Source organism: Cryptomeria japonica, chromosome 3 (genome assembly GCF_030272615.1).
Source record: "Cryptomeria japonica chromosome 3, Sugi_1.0, whole genome shotgun sequence".
Taxonomy (NCBI): domain Eukaryota; kingdom Viridiplantae; phylum Streptophyta; class Pinopsida; order Cupressales; family Cupressaceae; genus Cryptomeria; species Cryptomeria japonica.
In genome coordinates this window covers 194811108-194822122 of record NC_081407.1, presented here as the reverse complement: position 1 = coordinate 194822122, position 11015 = coordinate 194811108, and the positions used below count along the sequence as shown (strand labels likewise).

At 34.7% G+C, this 11015-nt stretch overlaps 1 protein-coding gene across 1 annotated transcript in view; it reads left to right on the top strand.

Annotated features, from left to right (window-relative positions):
* The first annotated feature begins 1620 nt into the window (after positions 1-1620).
* The window catches only part of LOC131035060 (octanoyltransferase LIP2p, chloroplastic), a 75016-nt gene continuing 65621 nt past the window's right edge, over positions 1621-11015 (top strand). Inside the window, exon 1 of the mRNA XM_057966683.2 lies at positions 1621-1948. Within this exon, the coding sequence (XP_057822666.2) occupies positions 1894-1948 (55 nt within the window). The 5' untranslated portion in view covers positions 1621-1893. The remainder of the gene's footprint in view (positions 1949-11015) is intronic.

Genomic DNA, 11015 nt, shown 5'->3' with positions numbered 1-11015 from the left:
GAACCAAGAATGCTAGCCAAATAAGATTGCATAAAATATGAAATTCTTGTTTCTAAAATATAGGGAACCTAGTATTGCATTGGAAGTCTTGTAGTTGTGTGGCTTTTGTTTAATGCAATCGCAGTTGAGGGGAATGATGTCCTTGTCGCTTCTCAAGAAATCATGAAGTTGGTAAACATGTCATTGGGATTCAGTTATCTTATCTATCTCATCTTAATAGATATATGAACAACAAGTTGGGGTAAGAAATGTACAATGGATTTGTGAGAAAGACTTGATTCTCAATTATTTAAGCATTCAAGTTCTCAGTTATTTGGACCATAAGAGTATCATGTTTCAGATGAGCTTTCTTATGTAGATGTAGCCAAACTATTTGGCAACAAGTCAATGATTGATAGGGGAAGACATGAAATATACGTGCTCACTTAGTATTTGTTGTCATAAATAGGTAAACATGGATCTACTAAAGCCTCTTAAGCTATTGTAGTACTCCTCATCAGTTTATTTAGCACTATTATTTTTTAGCTTTACTACTTATACATTGACTAAAAATATAGAAATATGTATTTGTATATACAACACACTATCAATAACATAGACTTTTTGTTTGGGCATTTGAATGATTGATATACATATATATGCTATATGTAATGGGCAATTTGTTTCGAATCCCACTATGTGATTCATCATCAAGATGATAGAGTTGCAGGAGAAGAAAATGAATTATATATATTATAATTCATATGCTTGATAACTTTTGTACGCCTTTTAATTTTAAATTTTATATTAAAAAATTTATTGATAATAATATAGTATTATTTTTTTTTTAATATATGTTAGATTATATATATTAAATTGAGAATATATATAATAAATAATATTTTATAACATAGTTTAATATATAGATACTATTATTTTTTTGAAATCAATTATATATATTTTATAATACTATACTTAAAAAAAACATCTTAATTATAATTATAATGTATTAGTTTGTCATAATATATATTCATTCAATATTAAAGTTAAATACATATTTATATACAAATCATTTGTCAATATAAAAAGCACAAGATTTAATAAATCAATAAAAATACATATTAGAATAATTTAGATATGACAAATTAAACTAATTTATTTAATTTTAATATCAAATACAATTTATAAATTATAATTACAATTAATTTAAATATTCATATCTATATATATATATAAACTTATATTATTTTATAAAACTATAATTTATTATATATCTCAATTCAATATATATAATTTAACATAAATATTTTTTACTACACTAAATTAATAACTCTTTAAATTGGAAATCGAAATATTCCTCTGCCCATTAAGAGTGCAAATGTACCGCGAAAACTTTGCCATAAACGAACAGCAGCTATAAACTTTGCCGGTAATGTATGGTAGACAAAACATTAGAAAATTAAAAAAATAGTGATATCTGATTGGTTAAAAAAATATCTGTGTTTCAAATAGAAAATTAAAAAAAAACACCCGCAAAAATAGAGACAGCCAATCACAAAAAAGAAAAAAGAAAATTAAATAAATCTCAAAATAAAATAATCTCAAAACATAACGCATCTTATATTTTTTCGTTTGAAACACGATTTTCGATGCAAACTAATTGTAAAGAAAACCTGCATCGAAAACATAAGTCTCCGCCTTAAAAGGCAGAGACTAATAAAAAAACTGTGGTATCTTCTTAGATCTGATAGTCTGGACTGACGAGAAGGTGGGAGGGAATAGTTATTGTTCAGATAGGGCCAGTTCGACGTTCCAATTGAAGCACCCGTAGCAGATTGAGATACAGAGCCCTACTATTCTAATGGGCGAGAGCGAGATCGATAGCCAGCATCCGAGCAAATCACCTACGGTTTAATGGCGGCAAATCCGACTCCTTCTTCCTCCACCTCTGCGTTAATCAAAAGTAATGGTAAGCAATTCATTTCTCTTTCTCCTCCTTGTTACAGGCTTTGTTTTTTCTTATTAAAATCTGACCTATCATGTATATCTAAATTAAATTGAATGCGGATGCATTACACCAAATTCGACTCTGTATGCTTGGCTCATTCCACATTTTTCAAGTATTCGGCGAGAGAAGAGAAGTGGATTATTATATTGTTAATATTTACAATTATTTTTGGCTGCTTGGATATGCCCTCTGTCATAACATTCTTATTATATGTATTGTAATTTGTTATCGCTGAAAGGAGAAGTCGCAATGCTCGCGAATAATCAATATTCTTTAAAGGAGTAATCACGATATACATGATTAGCAGGATTATTAAAGCCCATTTGACAGAACCGTGTAACTATAGCTATGGCAAATTGTCATATCTAATCTTTATAACATCGAATGGGACCTCAGTGCTTTAGTGGTCTGGGAAATTGTACCACATGGGTTGTCTTTCTAGCATCCCTAATTGGATTCGTGAATCAAAAGCAAACCTAACAGGTGTGCTTATCGTATCTAACTTTATAATTGAAAATGGCTCCAAGTCTCAAAATTTGCCACGGCTTGAGCAGTTTTGGTGGAAATCTCTAAGTTGAAAATCCCTTAACTCCCTCGTGGAGTTGCTTCATTAAATTTCAATACTTTTCCCCCGATTTCTTTGCTCTGGCTTGTAGCCTTTAGTTTCTATGTTGGAGTTTGCTTTTCACGCCCTCTTACTTCTGTAATTGATTATACTTTGGACTTTCATTGAACTATTATAGGTGTTTGTGTTTATTAATATAATTAATAATACCTACATTTCTTTCTAGCACTGCGTTATTACTTATTTCTAATTCTGCTTATCAATCACATGACACTTGCTCCTTCAACAATGGTATCAAGACAGTAGAAAAGGTGAAGATATTCCTTCTATCTAGGGTGATGCTGTGATCTGCCCAAGACAGTTAATGGATTTTGCTTCACGGATTCAACATGCCCCTTTCTCCATTTCCCCTTTCCTGTTGAAAAATATGATAAAACTTTACAATGAAAATATGTAGATAATTTTATGTGTCCAAATACACAGATAGCAATAAATCATAGATGAAAATAGATTACAATATAAATGCGAACCATAACTCAAGAGTTACATGGAGAAACCCTTGCAGGAAAAAACTTGTGATTTTATCTGCCTTTTACCTAGTAATGTGCTCATGCAAACTAAAAATTCTTCCTTATCTTCTCCAAACTCATATTTAACTTCCCCTTTTTCATGCTCTTTCTAATTTGACAACTAAAAAACGCCTTACAAGTAGTTGTAGTTGCATTTAGCGACTTTCTTGACAACTAAAAGATAATTACAAGTTGCCAATTAATAATTAAATACTATGTGTTTTCTTCTCTAGCTCCCTATCCTAGTCATGGATCATGGAGTATGATGTAAATGATGTTCAATTCTCAATTCAATATGCAAGTTATATTCTAGTTTATATTTTCTTGATCTATGTATTATCTATTTATATGATAAATCTGACTATATTCTTTTGTATGGCAGGTGAGAGGAGCATTTATTGATTTTGATGTCCTTCTCACAAACATCGATTGATATATATATGCAAGAGGGGAGGATCAAGCAATGCCTTGACTGGTCATGTCTTTTAGACATGACCGATCAAGACATTACTTGATCGCACCCTTTGACTTATAATTACCAATCGGTGTATACTTTAATCAACAGCCCGATACTATCGGTGCATACTTAACTTATTACCCGATACCAATTGGTGTCTACGTAACTTGTTACCCGATACCAATCGGAGATCGTTTAGTTAATAGTTCGATACCAATCGGTGTATGCTTTGCCACCCGATAACAATCGGTTAATCCCGATAACCATTATTTGTTCACTGTTTAATAATCAACCGATATAAATCGGAATACATGGTTAGCCCGATAATAATCGGTGATCACAGTTATAATGCAAACCGATATTAATCGGTATACTATGATATGATATGATTATCGATAGTTTGAGCATTGATCGAACTAAGTAGATTGAACATATACAAATGAAGAATGATCATCAAATGAAGGAACAATAGCTTGAAGTTTTTCCTCATAGCTTATCGATAGGATAAATGATTGAATGAGTGACTTCATTTATCTCTCATTCAATCATTTATCTTACCGAAGCTATCATGCATTAACATATGATCCAAAACATTGATACAAAAAGATACAAGTAGTTGAATCTAGAAGCTTTCATGTACATAAACATGGATTGTGGAAACTTAATGTCGTTAATTGAGACTGTTCATGGGAGGGAATTATGTTTTCTCTTCTTTAGCTCACTATCTTGATGATGGATCATGGAGCATGATCTGAAATGTTAAGACAAAAAGATACATGCAGTTGAATCCAGAAGCGTTCATATACATTAACATGGACTATGGAAAACTTAATACCTTTAATTGAGACCCTTCATGGGAAGAATTTATGTTTTCTCTTCTCTAGCTCACTATCCTAATGATGAATCATGGAGTAGGATCCAAAACATCAATACAAAAAGATACACGTTGTTGAATCTAGAAGCTTTCATATACATTAACAAGGATTGTTAAAACTTAATGTTTTTAATTAATATCCTTCCTGGGAGGGAATTATGTTTTCTCTTCTCTAGCTCACTACCCTGATGGGGGATCATGGAGTATGATCCAAAATGTTGATACAAAAAGATACAGGCAGTTGAATCTAGAAGATTTCATATACTTTCTCCCACTTGTCAAACTCCTTGCAAAAAAGTTGTAATGTCCCCTTCCTGGGAGGGAATTATGTTTTCTCTTCTCTAGCTCACTACCCTGATGGGGGATCATGGAGTATGATCCAAAATGTTGATACAAAAAGATACAGGCAGTTGAATCTAGAAGATTTCATATACTTTCTCCCACTTGTCAAACTCCTTGCAAAAAAGTTGTAATGTCCCCTACTTGATCTATTTCAATATACTAAAATTGATTGATATTCTTCAATTAGTTATTAACAAGTTCTTATTTATTTTCCTCATTAGATGATTAATTTCATTATTCATAGTTTTTAATATAGATATCAGACCCTGCTACTACTTCAGTTTTAAGGGAGAAGGGTCTATGTATGTTACCAAAGCGCTTAGAGACCAAATACAATAGGTTCCCTCAAAGTTTACCGATCCAAGCCCTTACCTATCTTGGGTCTATACCCTCAAGGCTTATGGGTCGCTGATCCCCACCCTATCTTGGGACTTAACCTATTGCTTGTATTTAGACTGCCCCTCTTTGGAACATCTCATTCCCATCTTCTTAAATACTGACAGTAATAACATGATTTAGACTATAAGTATACTAATTTCTTATGTATTATGAATATATATGAAATTAAGTATGACTGTCATACATATTGCAGTCCATATTAATATTACTATTAATCCTGCATAAGAACATTATCAGGTTTCATATATTAAGCATATATACTCAGTTCATCCCCATGCATACCACCAAGAACAAAGATGTTACTGCTTGTAACTTAATAACAGTTCTAATCTTATCAATCCATGGTGATGTTATTGGATGCTTTGATTCCTTTGCTTTATATCTCTCAATGTGAGGGAGAGGTCACACCTCTTCATCATGCATGCCCTTTGGCAAGAGACACACCCTTTCACCATTAGCACCTTTTGAAAGAGTGAAACTCTTCATTATTTCTGCCCTTTGAAAGGGACATAACCTTTCATAAGTTTCTCTTCTCCCTTTTATATATCACGTTTGAGGAAGTCGCAACTTATCATTTCATGCCTTTTGACCTTTCATTAACTTTAATCAAATTTTAATTATATTTAATTATATTTTTTTATATTTATTCTTTTATATTTTAATTTTATTATTATTTATTATTAAATTATATTTCAAAGTAGGGACATTACAAAAGCATAAATGGAAACTGAATAAATCAAGCTTTAGAAGAAGTAAGGTCCATGACCTGTCTGCATCAACTAAATTTTTTTGGTGCTTACTAATTTAGAAAGACAATCTACAACATTCTCTAAAGTGTCTACTTTCTATAACATGACTCTACCACCTTCAACCATTTCTCAAACAAAGTAATACTGAACATCTATGTGCTTCATGCAGGCATGATGCATTTCTTTTTTAGCCAAACATATTGCACTTTGATTGTTACATTGAATACTTACTTGTTTACATTGAAAGCCAATACTTGAACACAATCTCTCTAACCACACTGCCTCCTTACAAGCATGCATCGCAGCGATGTACTCTACTTCTGTAGTGGACAATGCAACTGCAAGTTGTCTTTTGCTCATCCAACTAACTGCTCCTCCAAACAAAGTAAAGACATAGCCTGTCGATTTCCATACTTGTTGGTAAATAGATTTGTCACTGTAGATTTCAATGTGACTTGCCCAATGGATAGTGACAAGTGTTCCAAAAGTTTAAAAAATTATTATGAAATAACGATATTCCTTTGCGTTTGAGGGACAACTCCCTCATATGATGGAGAGAAAGAACAAAACTAAAAGAGAATAGATATCAGAAATACTACTTGTAGACATAGTAGACATATGAATAGTAAATACCAAATAGGGCTTCATGAGTGACAACAATTACAAAGGGGATTTTAGCTCAAAATAAGTTTTGATGTGCAATGATGATAAAAAAGAATGACAAATCTCACCATACAAAGAGATAGGTTGCTTCGACACATTCAAACCAAAATACCAAGATATGAGTGCATCTCATTACATCAATTGCATAGATTACTAATGTTTTATAGATATGCATAAAAAGATTACCAGTTTAATATATTGGAAGTCGGTAATGATAACACAAAAACTAATTTAGAACATATGAACTAGAATGCATTCTTCATTTTATCTTGAAATTACACAATTCCAAAATTCTTTCTATACATATTGTGAACATAAAAGTTCTTCAAAGGTCTCTCAAGAAATTCTCCCTCTGCAAAAGCCCCCCTTACATTTGAATTAGCCTTGCATTTATAAGCTTTTTCTCAATAATCACTTGTAACTACCTAGTAACTATCTCTACTTTCTTGAAATACAATGGTTTTGAAAACCATATACCTTATCTAGTTAGGATTTTTATCACTTTTGCACAAATAAGGCTCATTTTCTAACTTTTGGTTACATTAAGTGACATAAGTCACTTTTACAAAAAGATATGTAGAAACTTGTAACTTTAAAGAAAGACCTAGATGCTGACCTTGTCGAGATAGTTTTTCACCACTTTACCTCTAATAATGAGCATTGTCTACACTTGTTTGAACTTTGTTGCATAGCATGAATCGATGCACATTGCATATAAACAAACACAAGATGGCATATAACAAAGAAGGAATAAGATGTTCAGAATCAAATTCTCTTGAATCAAGGCCTCAATAGTCCACAAATCAACATATTGAAGATCCAAATTGGATGATTTTTCATATGAAAGCAATCCCTTCATTGCATTTTTGTCAAAACTTGAATTGTAGATGCATGTCATAAATGCATACTTTCCAAGTGATCTGCACATTCTCCTAAACATTTCCTACCAACACACTTTAGCAATATCATATGAGGTGACATTAACAATGTCCATATTAGGCTTATTTGAATGAAATACTTGGCGTGGAATTCATTTAGGTAGTGATCCAAACATGATCAAACTTCTTAATAGTACTTAGATTCTCAATTTTGTTAGCAATGGCCCTTAAACAACCTATCCATCATGATGTTCATTGTCATTACAATTGGAAACAAGTTTGCCTTGTTGATGGGTGTAATCGTTTAACCACAAGCAATGACACAGATCATTGTTGCCCTCCCAACCATAGACGATAGACTGCTATCGTCTCCCCTGAGCACTACTTTTTAGGATAATGCAGATTAACTGTATATTTGATTTGCCTATGTATCGACTTGCTTGTCTTCTACACTCTACCCCAATGAGGAAGAAATTAACTTATATATATACCCGTTACGATGACTCTTCATGAAGAGTCAGCCTCTTTCAAGGTGAGGTGACTTTTGGACCGAGTCAACATAAATATAGAGTTGGCTTCAATAGTTATAGATGATTTTGAACTTAGGAGATAACTCCCACCGCTACTAACATCAACACTCCCTCTTAGCTAGGGAGGTATCTTTCCAAATAAACATGTCATGGAGTCTCTCAACATGACATCCACAATGGCTACTCCCATTTGTGGAGAAGAGTTCATCATGGTGTCACTCAACGTGATGTCCACCATGGCTACTGCCATGTGTGGAAAGGAATACGTGCATAGGTGCTCATCACGGAGTCACTCAACGTGATGTCGTCATGGAGTCACTCAACATGACGTCCACCATGGCTACTCCCAGAGGGTGGATAACCACAAGAAAGAGAATCATCACAGAGCCTCTCAACGTGATGTTGTCATGGAGTCACTCAACATGATATCCACCATGGCTACTCCAAGAGGGTGGAAAGAACCACATCTCTGTCTCAGAGATGGACAAGGGCTTTCACCTCAAATTTCTCTGTCTTAGAGAAAAAATGCATTAACAAGGGCTTTCACCTCAAATTTCTCCATCTCAGAGAAAAATGTATTAACAAGGGCTTTCACCTCAAATTTCTCCATCTCAGAGAAAAATACATTATCAACAGATAACACAAATCACTGATGCTAAGCCTCCCTCTCGGCAAGGGCTTCAAGTACTAGTATCAACCTCCTGACCTTCTCGTCCAAAGTTGCCTTTGTCTCTAAATGTTAATTCCTTCTTTCCAAAGAAACTGATCGTAATGACAATCTGTATGGGTTCTTCCTCTTCGAGAGATGTCTCCAGCCACCAACTCAGTCCCATGGTGGTCCAAAATTATTGCCTTTCTTGATTTCTGTTGGCCTGTGCCTCTGCTGAAGTCATTTTCACACGGTCTCTTGTAGATTCATTGAGGATGCGTGGGACAATTAATTTGTGCCAAGAAGAACCAGATTCAACAAGTTCACCATTCACCACTTCGTTGTTCTTCATATATGTCACACAAGTCACCTTGGTCGAGACTCTCGTTTTAACCTTTGAGATGAGGAAGTTCAGAGTTGTGTAGGTTGGGGATTTCGTCGAACATGCGGTCCTCCAGTCTGTCATAGCAAATTAGATGGCAAATGATCCTTGAACAGATCAAAGCCTCCAACAACGCAAATCGTCGATGCAAATCAAACACACAACTTCAAGATCAGTCACAACACTCGTGCATTCACTGGCTATGAAATGAAAAAGATCCGACTTGGTCTGCTACAGAGAAAGGGTTTGTCGTATATGAACCGGCTTCATACAGTGGTGAAGGAAATAGATAATTCACAGAATCAAAGTCTTATCATCTATGCAGCTTTCTCAGGGATCAGCTATTTCACTTAGTCATCATGATAGAGCAGCCTGTAAATAGTGATAGCCACATTCATTGGTGAATTCATGTAGATGAAAATGAAACTCCTCCGACATCCTATGCATAGGAGTGTCTCACAGTTATGAGGCTCACCGTCGGCTAGGCGCTTCAATTCCACCTCTATCGAAGTGAAAATCACTCTTACATTCACCTCGCACTAGAATGAATCCCCCTCGATACAGGCCAAGCCTTGAGTCAAAGGCAATGCAAAAGAACAATTCAAAGGAAATCTAATGTTCAAGAGGCAAAAGTGAACACACCATAATATCATAATACACCAGTCGGCCCGATCTACACACTTCTGATGTGATTGGGTAAGAAAACACGAGCCAAGAAATTGTTAGATCTGGCATGGGCCAGTGAATGAAGGAGCCTTGGATGTCATAACTTCAGAGGATTTTAACAATATTCAGATAGGTAATGCCAAATTCACTATGACCGAGTGCCCTTCTCAACACTTATTTGCTTTTATTTCATGACCGTCACAATTTCTCCGAATAGAAACAAGACTGTTAGAGATGGTAATCTGCCACGAAGGAGAAAGAGATGTAATCTGTTGTAATGAAGGGAATGCCTTATGCAAACTGGCAATGAGAATTTCTAGCAACAATTATCGCTGCCTTTCCTCCTTTATCTCAGACTTCAATGATGGAGTCTAAGAACTCAGAAGCTGCCAACAAATCTGCCGCTGCAATTTGTAACACTAATAGGCACAACATCTTCTTCAACCCCTATTATCGTGCCCGCTTTGATACCATGTTGATGGGTGTGCTCGTTTGACCATAGGCAACGACACAGGTCATTGTTGCCCTCCCAACCATAGACGATATACTGCTATCGTCTCCCCCGAGCACTACTTTTCTGGATAATGCAGATTAACTGTATATTCGATCAGCCTATGTATCGACCTGCTTGTCTTCTACACTCTACCCCAATGAGGAGGAAATTAACTTATATATATACCCATTACGGTGACTCTTCATGAAGAGTCGTCCTCTTTCAAGGTGAGGTGACTTTTGGACTGAGTCGGCTTCAATAGTTATAGATGATTTTGAACTAAGATCAACATGCCTATGACATTAAGCTCTGTACTTTTCAACCGTTCTTCCTCTTTTTTTGAGGCAAGGAAGAATAGAATTGTATGCTATGACCTCTGGTTTGCATCCCTCTTCTCTCTTTTTGTCAAATTGTGTATATGCTTCATCAAACTCTCCAACATTTCCAAATCCCATAACCAATGTATTCATGGCACCCTCTAACTCATTACCTGCTGAAGCAACACCTTCTAGCCTTTTCAATGTATCCACCAATGTCTTTGCCCACCTTGCAAGGGATTAAAGCATGCCATTTATTCTGATAGGAACATAAATGCTTCCTTGGGATACCCATGAAAGAATAACATCTGCTTCTTTTGTGGCCATCAAAATACTTCCAGGCTTATGTTTGAATTTTGAGTAGATTAATCTGGGTAATGATTTTACCCTCACAACCAATGTTTATGTCTGCTACAACAAGCACATGAGAAAACATCATCAACTATTTATCTTCTATTTGAGCCATCAAATGTAAAAGCTTGTCCAGTAGTTTTA